The following is a 19,577-nucleotide window of genomic DNA, read 5'->3' on the forward strand; positions in this document are numbered from 1 at the left end:
CTAGAGAAGAAGCAAGCCCTCTTCCTCGTGCACATCCAACTGCTTTTCCGCAGCTTAACTTGCTTTACCGATAGGACAAGCAAGATATTCAGAGAAGCCAAGCAAAACCATACTTTTCATTCTTATTTATAGCCCAGTAGGGCTTTACTTATATAGACTTGTAATCTTAATAAACTATAATTTGGACATAAAGTATCCAAAGAAGAGCACTGCAGTGGATTAGACGGAGGCTATTTTGAACTGCCTGACGGCTCACATGACTGAAAACGATGCTACCGTTTCCTGCGCTTCTTACCTCTGTGCATGACTCTTCGGGAGTGCATGTGCTCCAATGCACTGCAGAGCTGAACGAAGTATTTCCACACGGTCCTTTCAGGGATTAGTCTCTTTTGTTTCTTAAAATGCTGTTGAAAATATTAAAAAAAAAAACAATGACTATGAGAATTCAGATTTCTTAAAGTTGAATTCCAGCATTCCAAATCAGTAAGTCAGAAAAATATCAACTTTCATCTCCCCATTACTAATTTTGAAAAAGCATGACTTCCTACACAGAAATGACTCCAGGAATTTCATTTGACATAATGGTTTACATTCCTTCCTACTTATGGTTAGCAAAAGCCATGGAACACTACATCTCTGTCATATCCGACTATTTAAAAAAAATACACCTATATAAAATGATTTATCTCAAAGTTCAAGAAAAGCTACAGGATTGAGAAATGAAGAAATATTAATGCAATGAGACTCATTAAAAGACAATTCCTACTGGGTATGCAGCTCAGCTGCTAAAGTATGTGTTTAGCGTGCAAGAAGTCCCAGGTCCCATGCCCAGCGACACAAAAGTGAGCATGGTGTTGCACGCCTAAAATCCCAGCACTTGTGAGGCAGAAGCAGGGGGAAGAGAAGTGCAAGCCAGCACTTGTGAGACGGGTGCCTGAAAGCAGAAGTTCAAGGTCACCCTCAGCCAGACAGGGAGTTTGAAACCTGCCCGGCACATAAGATTTTAGCTTTGAAATCACAACAAAAAATGTGAAAACCAAGGACAGTTCTGCTTCAGACAGATGTCTTCACTGCAGAATCCTTCTTAAATACAGAGCTATCCTGGCGACCTGAAATACTGTAATCTATTAAAAATTTAGTGAAGGTATTTCTCTAAAATGTTTCCATGAGTAAATCCACTGCACTTTCAAAGCTAAACCTGTCCCTTGAATGAAGGAAGCTACACTCTGGAGAGTCAGACTCTTAGAGGTGAGTTGAGACAAACAGCAGAGAGTACCAGCAGGCTGTGCAGGAGACAGTGGGTCACAGACTGGCAGGGAAATTGTTAGAACAACCACAAGCCATGGCTACAGAGCTCTGTCCATTGTCCTCTATTAAACCTGTTAGAGACTAGGATTGCAGCACACCAAGAACCAAGCTCTCAGTCCCACTGGATATTCTGTACATAAGCATCATTTTTTTCATAACAGAAGTGCAGTGGGTTGCTTTTTGGAAGATATTTATAAATTACTCACATGTAGAAACAGTGCCTTTCAATGGGTTTTTCCACAAAGCTTTCAGACAATTTTATCTGTGTGAAGTGTGTGTACTTACTAACACGTCAGATTTTAAACCTCTTCTTTACTGTATTTGAAAACCACATTCGGAAAAGTTTGACCAATTAATTTTTGGTATTGAATACAAAGGAACTATATATGAGGAAGTGAAGAAAAAAAAACCTAGCCCTTATGATTTACACCTGTGGCCAGGTGAGGTTCGGCTGAAAAGGCAAAGCTACAAGAAAACCCCTGGTGCCCTTCTCCAAAGGCAACAAATGATGCCCCCACCCCACTGTGTCCTTTTGCTACAGCAGAAAAAACTCTTTTTTTTAAAAAAAAAAATGTTACTCTTTCCCAAATAAGACATTTAAAAATCAATTATTCTGAAATTGCATTAGCAACTGAATCAGGAGCCTTATATTCTAAATGGCCAGGTAATAGTAAAGATGCACCAGGGTCTTGGTAAACATTGAGAGATGCTCATATTGTGCTCCAATATGCAGGGTTTCTTTTCTGGCAGACTGTGTCAATATCAGTTTTCGCTGGAAGGGGACAATGCTCAAAATTCAGTTCTTCACACATAATTTTCCTTGAGACTTGGAATGCATCCAAATAAAGCCCGTGCCTGGGCTCCCCCAATGCCACATTAACATATCAGAGGACTGTTTGATGCCAACAGGAAGATGGGCACTGGGTCTCTTTTCATTCAAAAATAAATATACTGTAACATGTAGCCATCAGAACATGTAGAAAAAACTTAATGTTTTAACAGGGTCTAAATTCATTTTAACTATAATCAACTTACCAGTTTATTATTTTAAATAATTAAAATTGAGATTGTAATAGAATTACATCATTTCCCCATTCCCTTTCCTCCCTCAACACCCTCTCATGTACTCCCCATGCCCCTTGGTTTCTTTCAAATTCATAATCTCTTTTTTTAGTTGTTGTTGTTGGTGGTGGTGTGTGTGTGTGTGTGTTTATTTTTAGTCTCATTATAAAAGACAGAATATAAAAGGCACTGGAAAACACTGGCCACAAAATGCACATTGGGGAGCATGTACACAGGTTGAGAAGACCTGTTTCCATGTTTTATATTCTTCTCTGACACTGCTCCTTATAACAGATTAAAAGCAATGAAAATGAGCTCATGTTAATCTCATGTTACCCACACAGACTGACCTGGCAAGGCTCAGGTATCTTACTAAGGGTCACTGCAGAATAACCTGAATTTGACTCTCAGAATATAAATAAAGTCTGATTATACTACGGGTATTGCTCAATTTCTGAAATGTCTACTTAAAGGCTTGGGCTTGTCAAATATTCTTTAAATGCAGGGCTGTTGCGAGTTGAGGAAGCCCACAGCTAGAATGTTGAAGACCTGTCTGTTCTCATGGTGGCACTGTTGCCTGCCTCCTAAAAGAGGGGGAAGAGCAAAGCAGGCAACCCCGGACTGACACTGGAAGGTTACAGTATTCGACTGACTCGAATGCGCACTCCTCTTTCAAAAGGCAATGCAGGATGGCATCACTTCCAGAGCCCCTGCTTTGTGAAAGCGAGGCATCCCTGTAATAATACTTTATTCCATATTATAAAGCATCTAATGCAAAATATAAGACTTAAAATTATGTGCATAGACAACAATTAACACGAGGGAAGTTTCTAAAGACTAGTATCAATAAAAATATTTACATGAAAGGTTACATTTGTGGCATTTTTACCATGTTCACGCTATGCAATAAAATGTCTTTAAACCCAAAATAAAGTCTGTGGACAAAAGTTGTTCCTCAGGCTTAATGGATCACTTGGACATAACTTTTGTTAGGGTTTAGTATTTTTATAGAAAAGGCTTGCCTTGAAATAGTGCATGTATATTCTACCACCATTAACAGCACTCATATACACACTCGATTGTAATTCAACAAAGATACTAGATGCAACAAAAAGCTAAGCAAGTTACAAGCTTAAACACAAACATGAGATCACATTATTGTTTCACTGAGTATATAAAAGTTTACTCACACCTCACTGAGGTGAGGCCAATTTACCTGCTACAGCACATTGACATTGCCACCGAAGTGACTTTCATCGCTATGAAAGACAAGCGATACAGGTAGCCTCCATTTGAATTCTAAGAAAATATATCTTAATAGACACCTTTGTTTTTAATCGTAAAGTATCCTACAAATAGAATGCTTAACACCAGATCCACGAATAAAGTAGGCTCTGAGTAGCTATACTATTCTTTTAACTCAGGGCAAACTTGGCTCCTGCACGCTAGACACTGGAGCCCCAAGTACACTGTTCATTTCTCAAGGTGCATCTCTAGGATCCTCAAGAAATTTCTGGAAAAGCCTCAGTGAAATTTCTCAGCATACATTCACTGACAGAGAAAAAGTAATCCTGACTTGTAACAGGCATTAATATCCATGGCATATAAAAATATTTAAGCCTGTAGTTATGTATGCTAATCTTTATCAAGAAAATTTTCCTAGGGAAACATCTGGGATTCTCAGGGATAGTGTCATGGGCATGAGGCTGTTTTGGTCCAAAATCAGCCACTTGACTGTCACCTCAAAATGTCTTTTTATTTTGACAAAGGGCCCCACAATTACGTAGCTGTTGACTGAAATCTACATAGAGCAACTTTAGAAATGTATTATGCTGGTTAAATAGTAAAATCAACAACAGGAAGTGATTTATGTTAAATACAAGGAAGCATTTCCTACTTGGAACTACTGTCAAATGTTTAAATGGGCCTCTAACAATGCACACGTGTCTTACAACAAAATGGATTATGCAGTTTGACAATAATTAATCATGTGACCTTGAGCAAGTCACTCGATAAAGTTGGCCTGTTTCCTTGATGCATTAAACAGAATTTGGACATGATTGACAAAGCCCCTGCCATCTCTAAATACTGTCTGTGGGTCAACAATTTCAGTAGCAAATAACACATAAATATCCATTTGGCACATTTTCACACTTAAAAACAGTAAGTTTACAGGTCTGTCATCCCTCTCAAATTTCTGTTAGTAATAAAGTAACAAACAGGGCCAGAGATCCTAACAGGTTCACTTACTATGCACATGCTCTCGTGTGAGGCGATGGCAGGTAGATTCCTCTACCAGGACCTTGTAATTAGGTCAAATATTTACCATCAGCAGGGATGTTATATCTCCAAACACCTTTGTAATTACAATGCATTTCTTTTTATAAAATGACATTTTGTGGTTATTATTGCAAAGAATTAAAGGCAGAGACTGGCTACAGAAAAGACAAATTGCTTTTGAATGTGTAACTGGCCTGTTCTGTGCACACACACACACACACACACACACACACACACACTCAGATATACAACTACTTGCTATACACAGATGTGGGAGAATGCTGTGGGTAAACCACCTATCGACTGGCATTTCAGCACTACACTAATTTCAGTATTACACCAAGATGTGTCCTCTTGATGGTCAAGAAGAGGCTCAGAGACTTCAGATTGATTTCTAAGATGCACAGCATAATGGGCCTGGCCACTAGGCCCTCACTGAACACACCCCACTGGCATCTTACTTTACTCTCTTTGGCAGAATATTTTCCAACCAGGTCACAATGTTCTTTCACCTATAGGTTCTCTTCTAAACACAGGTATATCCACACCAGGAAAATTTCTTCAGGATATTTTTAAAAAAGAACAACCCCTAAAGCATTTAAAAACATAATAACACAAGGGATGACTCCTACATTGCAGGTGAGTAAGTCTTACGAGAAGGGACCTATGACTACAGCAGCTAAACACGCTTCCATGCGGTCCCAGTGTTTCACTTTATACTACATAGAGTGGTCTATATAAAGTTAGAGTTTTAAAAAACAGAATTCAGGCATGGTGGCACACACCTGTAATGTTAGCAGTTAGGAAATAGAGCCAGGAGGATCAGGAATTCAAGGTAGTCTCCAGGTCACACAGCAAGTTTGGGACCAGAATTAGCCACAGAAAATCCTATCACTAAATAAATTATAATTCTTAAAAAAAGGAAAAATTAATCTTCAGTATGACGTGGACATACCAAAATAAAAATATTTGTCTCTGTTAAATTAGACTAGACAAGTGTGAGATAGTTGTTTTAATTTTTTATATGACCAAAGAAACCACAACAGTGCCACAAGATGGCAAGCGGAGAAGCTTAACACAGAAGAGGCTGAGTTTGTAGGCCCCATCTCTTCCCAGAGTTCCTGCAAGGACGTGCTAGGTAGTTTGCCCAAGTGTCTCTGGGCCACTGCCATTGATGCCTCCCAACATTAGGAACCACGGACTTGGAAAAGCACCTGCTCACGTTCCCAAAAACACACAGTGAAGAGTTTATACATAACCTTCGAGTTATGTCACAGACTACGTAACAGTCTTGATGGCATATCATTTTCAGTGTCAGGAAATTCTTAAGTTCTGCACTATTTTGCTATGAAACTAGACAATTATAAGAAAATACATGGAATATTTTACATGTTACCCTGCTCTGTAAGAACCCTGCATGGCATACTGTATACACTGAGCTAATGGATACAATATATGCACAGGTGTTTACAATTATTGCACGACTTCATTTGGCATCACTGGCAAGGGCTGGTGGCCTGACAGGCACTGCAACTGCAGCCACAGGCTGAAATAGGAAATGTGGATATCCCGGTACGCACAGAAAATCAGCCCTATTAGAGAGAGATGATGCTACTGGGAGGACCTCATTGTTGTAAGTGTGCAAAGGTCAAGTATAAAAGGCACTTCAAAATGACTGCATTTCCAGTACAACCTTTACATTTAGATAAGTAAAACAAAAACGGTCTTAGTGTAAAACAGTAACTCAACCAAGTAAGTAAATGCATTTTTTAACGTTTAATCTGTAAAGATAACAATTACTGTAAACATGGCTGATGGTCTAGCTAATTTATCATTTTGTGATAAGGTGAGTTATAAGGTTTATCTCACTCCTGAAATTTGCCAATTCCCCTTGACATTTATTTCTAAGCTGGGTGTGGGGGTACCTGTAATCCCAGGATTTAGGAAGTGGGGGCAGGCTAGAGAGTTCAAAGTGAGCTTGGGCTACTTAGTGCGATGCTGTGGCCGCTGATGGGTTGTCCATGCTGCAATGAACAGCCCACACGCACCTGCACAAAGTCAACACTAATCGCAACCGGGGCTTTGAATACAAATAATAATAAAAGAGGAGGTGAATTAGGAAGATGGTTTGGTGGGTACGATGGGGGGGAGCTGAAAGGATGGAGTAGGAGGAAGACTAGATAAAAATATACTGTGTAAAATCCTCAAATAATAAAACTAGTGTTTTAAAAATTTAAAGAAACAAAATATTGCTTCCAGATTATCATCATCATCAACATCATCATCATTACTATGTGACAGATTACTTTGTACAGATATAATTAAGCTTCCCAGCCAGCTGACTTTGAGTTAACCCATAGGAACATTATTCTGAACCGGCTTCACATAATCTGGTGAGCCCTAAGTCAGAGAGACTCAACCAGAAAGACTCTCCTGGCTTAGTATGTGAAAGGATCATGTGACAGAGGAAAGCAGGGGCCTCTGCAACTGAGGATGGCTGCACGGTGGCACTAGTGACTTTAATCATATGGCTCCAAGGAACCAAATTCTCTGATAGTCAGGGAGCATACGAGACACACACATGCAAAGGGAAAGACCCACAAACAGAAACAGTACCAGGGAAGATGACAAGCTATGACTAAATGCATTAGAAATAAGAGCCTTAATTAATTGGTTGGAATAATGACAACCTCCAGTCTATATATATTCTTTTAAATTATATGTATTGTATATTTTACTGAAAATATTTTTGAAAATAATATTCCTCTCATCCTTAGACATAGTGTTGTGGTAAGACATTTGCTAACTGCTAGACTCCTGAGCTTCCCCTAAAGAGATTAATTACATACAACTGTGTTGTACTGAAAGGGCAACAAAATACAGGCTTTAAAAATATAAATATATATTTACTTTTTTCTATTGAGTTGACTTTCAAGCATACACTATAAATTTTTATTTGCACTTACGTCAGTTCAATGAATGGAGTATATTTTGCAAAAGGGGTTATAAAAATTTAAAAAGTATTGTAATGATACCATTGACAAGCATAAACAGAACTCTTGTTCATGTATTTAGTTAGTTTCATTCCTTTACATTTGAGTCTGAATAGACATATTTCCTGACATTTCAACAGTGAAATAAGCACACAGGGCTCATCACACGATGGATTATACAAGAGTTCCATCCGTCCAAAATAGAAAAAATATATACCAACGGCATGACTTAACTGAACTCAAATCTTTCCTAAGACCGTTTTATTTTAGAGTTTGTGATTACAGCTAATGAATAAATCTATGATGAAAAAAAAAATCCCAGACTTCCTTTTATCCTCAAACTCAACTGGGAAGTATTTCATCTGACCACAGCCTCAGGTAATTCCTTTGTCACTAATTAGAGAAAGACTGAATATTTCAACTATAAATTGCTTAATTATATTTGTCAGTCTGCTCTAAACCAATTAATTATTTACTTGCGAGAATCTTTGATGCAATGCTATCCAGAGGTTCATCTCTGGAATAAAGACCAGGAGCTATACATCCGTTTCTAACCCAATTAGGCTGAAGACTTGAGAGAGAGTGAAACACAGTGGTACTGCATGGGGATTTTACGAAACTCTAAACACAATGCAAGCCTTCATTGCTGCCTTTGTGAAGTGTTAAGGTTAAGCCACTATCATATTCTTGCATGAAAGAAGATCCTGGGCCATTATCCTTTCATAATGCCTTTAAAACTGGGAGTTTAGAAAACAACTGTGGAATTTTAGGAGCCTCCACCCATGCCCCTTTGTGCAACTGCTGCAGCAGAAGCCTCTTCTATCATGCCAGCAGGTCACCCACTAATGGAGCAAGTCTGGAAGAGACCAAGGTATAAAGTAGGAGGAAACTGCCACCCATGTCGCGTACTGGCCCTGGGAACAGGAAAGTGTAGCCAAGCTAACAGAACCAATTGCTATATGGGATGTGGAACTCCAGGCACCTCCCTAACAGCAGACAACCTAGTGAAGAAAGAGGACACAGTCGGGTCAAGAAAACATTAAGTCACAAACAAATGAAAATATCAATAAAATGATGTATGCAAAATCACTATGGAGTTGCATAACTAAATGCTGGAAAAGACTGGTCTCCAGAGGAAAAAAATGCATATCTCTAAATACATTTATATAAACGCATCTTTGAGGTCAAAGGGAAAGGCCTGAGGAACTGGTATCTGTGAAGGGCTCAAGGATATAGAGATAGAAAGTTGACCAGGAATGAAGAGGGGGCGCTCTTTGCACACGGAACTGCATACATGACACAAGAGGATGAAACACTAAGACAACAGTCGAGGAACTGACATCCGCAGAGACTATGGGAAAAGCAGGAGCTGGATTCTGCAGGAGACATTTAAGTGACTACCCTGGGCCAGGCACTCTTCCAGGGACATGGAAGGTGGACACACAGATTGAGAGTCTTTCCTTGGAACACAGGCTGCCATACAATCCACTATTTACCATCATTAAGAAATCCTCGAAGGATGTGACTGCATGCAGGGGCTTTCTTATTCTTCCAGGACACCCAAAAGCTGATGAAAAAATATACTTGTAGAATGGATCCTGGTGAGTGAATTGAAGAGCTCTCACTCTGAAGAGAGATGGCTAATTTCAAACTCCAGAAAGAAAAGGGCAAGGGAACTAAACAAAGGAGAAATCTGAAAAATGTATAGAATTTAAAAATTGATCAGAACTTTGCAAGAAATTGAAATAGGTCACAGAGAGAGAGAGAGAGAGAGAGAGAGAGAGAGAGAGAGCGCAAAGTGTCAGAGAAGAGCTCTGATCTCTAGCATGCTCTCAAGCTGAGCCTCCACTTAGAAATACAAGGGCAGTCTATAAGATTGTGAGTTTGTTTCCAGACAGAGAATAACTGAATTCAGAGGCATAGATACCATAATGGGTCAAAAGACAAACAAAAGGCTGGGTTTGGTTTTAAAACTGCAGGAGTAAAATGACTGGGCATGAAACTCACACCTACAAACCCAGCACTAGGGAGGAACCAGAAAGATTAGTAGTTCAAGACCAGATTGTTACATAGTGAGTTTGGGGCCAGCCTGGACTACATGAGACCTTACGTTTAATAGTCAAGAGTAAGACAACTCCCTAAGAAGAGGTTAGCAATAAACAACATTACTTTGATACGTGGTGAGCCATCTGGAGTATTCTAAGAAACAACCGAAAAGGAGATTCAAATGCTGCCGAGCAATCAAGAAGAAAGAGGACAGGAAACCACTGGAATTTCTGACAGAGGTCACCACAGAAGCCTTTCATGGAGCTTCGACAGTGGCTGAATGGCAAAGCAGGCAGAGGTGGCACTGGTAAGACCTGATCAGTGCGACCCTCTCAGATCTTCTCAAGGGATGGCTTACCTTTCCTCTTAACTCCACTTTTGCTTTTTTGAACTATATTAACCAGGATCTGGCAAACCATACACTTGCTTATCATTTTTCTTTGCCTTCCCCACCAAAACACAAATTTCTTGAATGAATGAATTAATAAAGAACATGTTCACATGTCTGTATGTGTATATATATGTAGTCACATAAAAGAACAATGAAACAAAGATATTTAAAAGATAAAAAAATTAACCCAGGAGATGCAGGTTATAGTTAAAGAACCAGGAAAGATAAGGCTTGAACTGAGAAAGGTGGAGGGATGTACGACAATCCCTCCTGCATAACAGTATGTCAACAGAAGAGCACAGGAAAGCACAATGCCACACACAAGTCACCATGGCAGACCCATGGGAAAGTAAAGGTGCAACCCTCTCGCACAGACAGGCTAGTCACTCTGAAATGAGAGGGTAAACTGGATGACTGAAGGGGTGGGTTAGGTAGAGTACCACTCAGAGGCCTAAAGAGAATAAAAAAAACTTGAGTACTTATTGAATCAAAAATTCAGATTGCCCAGACAATGTGTGTTCATTTATTTGTAAAAGTCTAAAAATAAGTAAACAGATAACATACACATATGTATGTATTGTATGTGTCTATATGTGTGTGTGAGTTGGCCCTCATAATAACATTAAGACACAGGTATTATAAACTAATTTATAGATATGGTAGCTGTGACTCAATCACTTAAGAGAAAGTAAATCACGGTCATCTAGCACCCATTGCCTTTTACTGCCATCAAAAGTTTCCATTCTCCTCCCAAATGTCCTGATGAAACCCCTATCTTCTTTATACACATTACTGCAGCAGAAGTTACTAATTTTCTATGAATATTGTCTTCTGTGGTTGATGTAGAATTTCCCTCTGTATGCTGTGAACACCAGTGGTTAATAGGAAAACTATTTTGAGCCTATGGCAGGGCAGAACACAGGTAGGTAGGGAAAACTAAACCGAATGCTGGGAGAAAGAAGGCAGAGTCAAGGAGAAGCCATGTAGCCCCACCAGAGATAAACGCTGGAACTTTATCAAAAGGTAAGCTACAGTCTTGTGGCAATACACAGATCAGTGGAGATGGGTTAAATTAAGATGTAAGAGTTAGCCTATTAAAAGTTAGAGCTAATGGGCCAAGCAGTGATTTAATTAATATTGAATCTGTGTCCAGATAAAGAACAAAGTGGGGGAGATTTTGTGCACATAAAGTTGGTGGTTACCTCTGGAAAATGTTAACTAGAGAAAACAAATTCAAGACAAGAAGGCCTTTTGTATTTAAGACAGTGGATAAGCACAAAGCTTAAACCATATAGAGGGGAACAAACATAAATGTATGTGCAATTGTTGTAATCCATAATAAAATTCTACTCAGAAGGAACCAGAGGAGATCTTCGAGTCAGATCATTCAAATTTATTACATTATTCCTCTGAACGCAAAACGAAGATTTGGTCAAGTCTAAAATAGCATACTGAAAACACACACACACACACACACACACACACACACACAAATATACCTGGGATCCAAAGTGATCCACCAGGAAGTGACCTTAGAGATTCAAACTTAACAGTCACAGCTGTTTGACGAAAGATCTGCAGGTTTGACAATATGACCTTCATGTTTTAGATCTGAGATCTAAAGGAACCCTCAGAAGGTTTTATACCTAGACTACACAAACACTGCCAGAACTCACCAGAAAGCTCAAGTATCACCCAAAAGCTTACACGCTAACATACATGAGAGAGGAGCACAGAAACTCTAGGATTTACCAAAGTACATTAAATTGTCATGCTCACAATTTATGAGTAATTGAGTGATACTGCTAAAAAATTCCCCCTGTAAAAAGTCCACTACGTCATACACATCTGCAAACTTTAGTCAGAAGCCTCAAGAGCACAGCAAGGATGGCTCCACCTGTCTATAGGAGTACTACTCATTCCACATAGACTTCTGGTGTTCTGGATCTTCCTTAGAGAAAAAACTTACTCTTTCCAACAGCACCACCAGCTTAGTAGTGACAGAAAAATAGAAGAAAAGAAACCTCACACCTATAAGTTCAAATAGTTTTATGTAAGCTGTAGTCATTTGTAAAGACAGCTTCCTTTTGTATGTTCAAACCGTTGGGAGGCCAGGTGGTCCACTAGAAGTGGACAGAGAAGACATCCTCATTTCCTTTTAAAGCTACCACTATAAAGTTTTATTACTCCTTAACTTGCAAAGAAATACTTTGGCAGTTGGCAGCTTAAGTAAGTGGTGGGAAGTCCCTGAGCCAGAACATCAGATAACTGGTTGGAAGGGATTCACTTTAAATACCGTGCTTAGGCAGCTCCCACAAAGTAATACCATTGCTCTTTTTCTCCCCCCGCCTGTGCTGGGAATCGAATGGGCTAGGCAAGGACTCTATCACTCATCTATTCCCCAGCCCTTCTTACTTCATCTCACACAGTGAGTGCTGAAACTAGAAAACACCAGCCAAGTGTCCTCAACTTCCAGAATCCGAGTGATACAAGTGACCGTGGTCTATAGAGAAGCCCCGCTCAGGAGAAGAGTTCTTAACTATTGGACACCTTGGTCAGAAAATCTAGAAATGAGATGTAAGTCGTGACACCATTCTTTTGAGTGGATGGTCAAGTACTTGCGCCTGATAATCAAAGGAATCCTGCTACACAGGAATCTTTAAGGACTATCAAAGGGAAACGTGTGGATTAGTGTACTAAACAGACCTAATTTCCAGAGGCCTAGCTCTGCTATGTGCTAGCAATGGTACTTTCTTATGCTCTTAAAGTGCTGCATTTACTTCCCAGGATCCTGGCGAGGATGAAAGGAGCATGTTTGGCACTCTCGGTTCAATATCCTGCAACAGATTATTAGCGATTTACCAGATTCTGCTAGTCCAAAAACTCAGTGCACAAGCTGACAATACCCAGACCCCCTCACGGAAACAGAACTTGAAATCACCGTGGAATCCTGCCAGGAAACCAGAACATCAAGTCCACCTACAGCCAGGTTACCCTAAAAGCTTCCACCCAGGGTATCCCTAACTTTTAAGCCCCTTTACTTCTGCAACGCTGTTACTCCTCTTCAAGCCTTCAGTCTCAACCAAAATGGAGGCAACAGTGGGTGATTCCTTGACTTTAGAAGGGTCTAAATTACCTCACCACCTTTGTTTTTCTTCTTTGGTTGGTTTGATTTGTTCCCACACTGTCTAATTTGCCTTCCACAATAACAGAGGCCTAGCTGGCACTGCCATTTAAATATAGGCTATCATGCAGCCTGTCTTGTTGTAGGAGGAGCCTACAGCCAGCTGAAACCGACCGTGACAGTCTGGGAAAAAAAAACCCTCAGGGTCAGTCAAGTATGCTCATGGGTAACTTCCCCTTGAGCCAATTGGGAGCTGGTCTCAGTGCCTGAGACTGAGGACACCATGACATCAGATGGCCGGAGCCAATAAAGGAGAGACAACACAGGTTCCAGATGACACCAATCCTTAGGTCCTGGGAAGGGGCGTATAAGTTTACCTAAAGTCCCCAATAAATGAGTCTGCTCCGTCACTTCCCTGACTCCCAGAGTCTGTGCCGTTGACTCTGCACCGTCTTTCCCCTACCACCCAGGGTACGGTAGTGGGAGGCAAGCAACATCTTAGAGAGAAATATGTCTGTGAGGCTATATCAGGGGACTGAAGCTGAATGTGAAACACGATTTTAAGATCTGGATGAGCATAAAAGGATTTAATCACTGCAATGTCCCTGTGAATTATATTTTAGAGAAAGTGGTGCAGAGAAGTAACATACACAAGGATGAGCAGTTTCTTAACTTACTCTCATTCAGTGGTTTCTATTACTGCAACTCAACATAAACCCAATTAATACGCTTTTAAGGAAAAACGCGAAACAGCTTTTCAGTCAGACAGACATCCAAATTCTTCTCTGAGGAGGCCTCTCAGCTCAGCTTCTAAGCTGCTCTTAGATTTCTTTCCTTTATGCATGTGTCTGTGTGTGTGTGTACACAAACACACAAACGCATGGATTGTGTGTTTACACGTGAGCAGGGGTGTGTATGTCTATGTAAAAGTTGGAGGCTAATGTCTTCCTCAACCATTCCCTATCTTCTATTTTGAGACAAGGTCTCTCACTGAACCTAGAGCTCACCAAAACAGCTCTACTGGCAGGCCAGGGAGTTCCAGGGACCCCTCTGTCTCCACTGCCGAGAGCTCCGATAACAGTTCCTACTCCTGCACCCGGCTTTTTACATGAGTTCTGGAGATATGCTCTCAGCTGCTCATTCTTGTGTGGCACGCACTTTAATAATCAAGCTATTTCTCCAACGTGGGATTTCTTTCTTCCCCCTTTCCCTTAGGTCTGAAGACAAAGGATCAAGACCAGGCTGCTCCTGAGTCACAAGCTGAAACACTCCAACTTCAGAAAACAAGTCGCTATTTCCAAGTGATTCGGGTGCATTTAGAAATGTAAGGTAATTTAGGTGAAGTTTGCTAAGTCAACTTCATCACCACTTCCATCCTTCCCGCCCGCCATATGCCAACTGTTACAGCGAGGTCTTGAAAGTAGCTACCTCGGTACACATTCCACAGAACAAACGCCCAAACTTACCTTTATCATTCTGGAGAGGTCACCGGCATCTGCTAATTCCAAAACTATGTTCAGCTCATTATCTTCGATGAATGATGCATAATATTTAATTACATTTGGATGATTGAGTTGCTAAGGAAAAACAGCAGAAATCAAAAAGTTTTATTTTAAATTGTAGTAAAGTTTTAATAAGTTTAATTTAGCTATGGCAACTCATTTTCAAATTGCAAATATCTTGACAGCATATTTTTATGACAGTCAATTTTAAAACACATAATTATTCAAAGTAAAACTAGATATGAATAAACTTATTTTAATATTTTATTAGATATAATAAATGATGTACTCAAGACTTTTTTAAGTACTGCAATGACTAGTAGGCATATAAATAAATGCAGTAAGTGAATGCTAGAATTGAATCATTAATTGCTCAAAATTATATCCTTCAAAATGAGAACTGTCATACAAGAACATTCGGCTGTAAAAGTGTCTCTTTATGCTCCTTCTTTTAAAATTAGAGCTGTTCCTAGACAGCTCGACTGCTCAATACCACAATTAACACTGACTATAGAGTAACTAGATACTGTTGTACATCAAGAGATAAAAACATGTGGAACCTGTCTGTGTGAGTTGACTGAGATCATCCCTAAAAATACTATCTCACCTTGTAGAAATATACACAGTAACCACATTAACAACTTTTGATCTCACCTTGTAGAAATATACACAGTAACCACATTAACAACTTTTCTGCTCAAACTTTAAACAAGTTTAACACAAGACATAATTTCTCAAAGAGAAATTCTCAAAAATTTCTTTATATTCAAGTTTTTATTCTGTACTGTTCATAGTGATACTATTTCTATTTTTAAAGTGTGTGTGTGCGCGCACATTTGTGCGCCTGCGTGTGTGTGTGTGTGTGTGTGTGTGTGTGTATGTGTGTGCGCGTGCGTGCGTAAACCAGTCACTTCAAATGTGAAGAGTGGAAAAGCAGTTTTGAAATACTTTGGTCAAAGCTGACATGTTAAGAAAAAGTGCAGATGTACAAAACCCCACGCTTTTGCTTTTCTTTAAAGAGAAGCTCTTATTTCCCAGCCCAGGCTGGCCTGGAGCTCAGGTTCTGCCTGTCTTGACTTCCCAGGTGCTGGGATCACAAGTATGGGCCATTGTACCTGACTGAAAACAAATAAAAAATACAGCAAAGGTCATTCTGTAAAAGAATGACTGTCCCGGGTACTGGAACCTCGTCACACTCTCGGGTGGACAGGGAACCGAATGTTGATTCCTGGCACACTCTCTCTGTTCACTTTGCCTAAGTCCACAGAAGTGAGGGTTTTCAAAGTTTATAAATGTGAAGCGTCTGGGTTCGTCCAGGCTCATGTATGTGCATGACATACCATGACGAGACACCACTATGCACTTATATTACTTAACAAGTAGGATAGGCTTACACAGAATGTTCTACAAAAACAGTTCTCCAGTGTTTATGACTATAGATCTGTTCTGCTTTGAAAAAGTGGATTATACCTAATATTTTGATTTAATTATTTTATCATAAATCAAAATTATATCCTCCAAAACATACATACTCTTAATTTGTGCAGTGTTATTTAAAACCAGTGTGTCATCAAGCAAGCCTTAAAGATTGTTCTACTGTGAAATATGACATTTTGATAAGTCATTTTATCAACACGTTCAGAATTTTAATAAACAGACCATAGGTCATTATTTACCTTAAGGAGATCTATTTCTTTGATACAATCAGCACGTGCTTTGGCATCCATTAAATCAAATATCTAAAAATAAAGTTTAGAATCATTTAATAAAATAGTGGCCTATACTTTAGCCTAACATATAAATTCATAATAACGCATACTCTGTGTGTGTATATACATATACACATACATACATACATATATATGTAAACACATAGAGATAAAACTTTTATTTGCAGTTATTTACTGTGAAGGTCCATAAGAACTTTATCTTATGTTAATGCAAAACAACAACAAAAACCTTAGATGCCTTTCCTCCAAACGCAAACAGCTGGTTATATACTCACAGAGATCTACCTGCCTCTTTCTCCCAAGTGCTTGGATTAAAGACATGTGCCACCATCACCCAGATGCAAATCTTTTTAACTTGGCAAAGAATACTGACACCTCCCAGTAGGTGTTGCCCTTTTTACTATAACCTTACCCAGGAAAAGCTGGCTGCAGGTCAGAGACAAGGAGGGAGGCATGGAGCTAACAGTGATACGATTACAGTCACACCGGGAGTAAGACTGAGGCTGGAAGCCTGTGTCTTTCTCCAGCTCCACAGCTGGTGACTTCTCACACTGCCCTGGCCTGGTCTAAAGTCTAACACTCATAGATGACTACCAAGTAATTATCTATGAATAATGTGTGTATAAAGTGCAATGTTGGAAACCTATAAAGGGAACCCCCATGAGGGGAAGGGCTAATATTAAAAGTAGAAAAAAATTAGTGGCTTCTACCAGCCAGAATGAAAGACATCTGACTCATAGACATGACTTTCTGATAAGGGCACATAATTACAGTTTATATTAAAAGAACTTTTAATAGCTGTCCTTCTGAATATTTAAAGCTGCACAGGGCTCTAATTTTCTCATATTTAAATAAACCCAATATAATAGAACAGTGGTCACTAAGGTTAAGAAGGGGTGGAGTTGGATAATGGGTAACAAGGCACAGTTATATAACAAGTGGAGGTTCTGCATGTTCTAGAGTGCACACCGCAGGATGAAGATTATAAATATTAACTCATTACCTACTTTCTTTTAAGGAGGAACTAGAAGAGGGGTGCTTGTAGCTCCCCAATAGTGAGAAGTGACAGGAATTCTGCTGCTCTGATCACCACATGTCGCACATATGTAGTAAATTATTAGTGTATCCATCAAGATTTACAATTATGCCTCAGTTAAAAGCAGTAAAAAATCAAATGAGGATATTAATTTAAAAATTTAAGATAAGCATAACATCTATAAACCTCTAGACTAAAGAACTGAAGCTCAGCCTGTTCCAGTTTACTGTAGCGAGTCCTACTTTTTATAGTAAAAACAGGAGCTCAGAGTAGCAGAAGAGAGAGGAGAAAGAGTTCAGGAGAGGGCAGAAGGGGTTTTGCCAGTTGTCAAGTTGCTCTCTATATGAGGTTTTGGTAGAGAGACGAAATAGATTGGATATAAATGGAAACCAAAATCAGGAATTAAAACAAAACAACTAATGTTAACCTATATCCCGTGTCACCCTTATTGAAGAGAAGAGGAACATTATGCACTAAGTTCCAAGTAATCCTCAACTAAAGTTTTTAGCCAGTCTAGGATACAAAAGACCTTGTCTATAGAAATTACACACACACACACACACACACACACACACACACACACACACAAATGAGCACCAATAGAAATCATAAATTCTCGCCTAATCATGAAGGCTGATGCCATGCTCAGAACCACTGGCTTTAGGCCCTGAGATAACTGAACCTACTTAGAAAAGTTGGCATATGGGATAATCATGGGATACCTATGGCAAAACAGCCCAAGAGGAGGAGCAAGGAGAAGGGTGGTCTCAGGAATTAAAAAGACCTAAATCCACAAATCTAGAGACTCATAGAAATAATCTCAATAACCAACGCCTCTTAGATGGGAGAATATTTGAGAAACAAGAACCTAAGAGTCTGAAGCACAATGCCTTTAGAAAATCCTGCACACACACACATATGCACACACATACATGTGCATGCTGTACGGAAGGCATGTTTATTCCATTCATATTATATTTCAGCCAATTTAGAATTGTGAGCTGGGTTTTATTTTTGACTGAATATATCAGTATCAAAGGTTGCTCTTTAAATCCTGGGGGAGGAATCCTCTTCGCTGGCACACTTAATGTGACAACATGTTCTGAACCAAACATATTTACAAATGCATTTAACTGGAAACGCATATCTTATCTTTCTTTAGTCTACATGTCAAGACACAAGGAAAGGCTGGGTCTCTGGAATAAGGCATTCCCACCACAGACTCAAAGCCGCCTGGTGATTTAATGAGCAAGGAAAGACAAAAGAAAAAAAAAAGATTTCTAGTTTTGTAAAACAAAAACCACTTTCTACATAACACACGTGTACAAGGAAGGCTTCAAGGAGGTATTATTTTCAAACCAAATTTTCATTGGGCTTCAAATTTTATTTTATTGTTGGTTAGAACCAGTTATTAGCTGTTGTTAAGTAAGTAATGGCTGATAAATTCTTGATATTCTCTGAATCATTTTTAAAAGAATTTCTCTGTCATCTTCGAATTTTACCCAAATTACTCATAACTTACAAAGCTCAAAAGTTAACATCAGTTTATCTTCAAAAAGAATCATTCATGTAACTTAAAAGAAATGTCTCTTTAAAAAGAATGCATTAAACTATTATGAAATGACACATGAAATGTAGCAAACACAAACATACACACACACACTGAGTGTAAAATATTCATATGTGCACCTATATACAAAGTGTAAATATTTTACTTTAAACTTCCCACATAGAAATCATCTCCTGGCCACGGTACTTTAAAGGACTCGAATAAACGAACTGAGCAGCTTGTTCCTACACTGAATGGCCTTGTCTTCCATGGGCCAGTGCCTCATTCCTCCTTCAGCCCTCACACTTAAATATTGTATCCCTCTTAACCTCACCGTCAGAAGGCTTCCATCCCTCTATTCAAGCTACCAAGTGGGCAGCCAGAACCCTAAGCCTTTACTGGGTAGGAGACAAAAGACAATCCGCCCTGTCTACAAAAGCTTGCTACCAAGTGTAGCCATGGTGGGTGGAAGGTACTGGGCACAGTGAAGCTGAGACATGCTAAGCCACACACTCAGACCAGAGGTTAGTGGGCAGAGTCCTATGTCCTTCTCCTG

General features: G+C 39.4%; 1 protein-coding gene across 2 annotated transcripts in view; it reads right to left on the reverse strand.

Annotated features, from left to right (window-relative positions):
- Nek7 (NIMA related kinase 7) overlaps positions 1-19,577 on the reverse strand; it is a 129,083-nt gene that overhangs the window by 28,251 nt on the left and 81,255 nt on the right. For both annotated transcript variants that reach the window (XM_075988129.1, XM_075988130.1), the window contains exons 4-6: positions 16,383-16,445; positions 14,671-14,781; positions 296-404 (exon numbers count right to left, since the gene is read on the reverse strand). In XM_075988129.1, the coding sequence (XP_075844244.1) occupies positions 296-404; positions 14,671-14,781; positions 16,383-16,445 (283 nt within the window). The remainder of the gene's footprint in view (positions 1-295; positions 405-14,670; positions 14,782-16,382; positions 16,446-19,577) is intronic.

This window comes from Microtus pennsylvanicus, chromosome 10 (genome assembly GCF_037038515.1).
Source record: "Microtus pennsylvanicus isolate mMicPen1 chromosome 10, mMicPen1.hap1, whole genome shotgun sequence".
Classification (NCBI taxonomy): Eukaryota; Metazoa; Chordata; class Mammalia; order Rodentia; family Cricetidae; genus Microtus; species Microtus pennsylvanicus.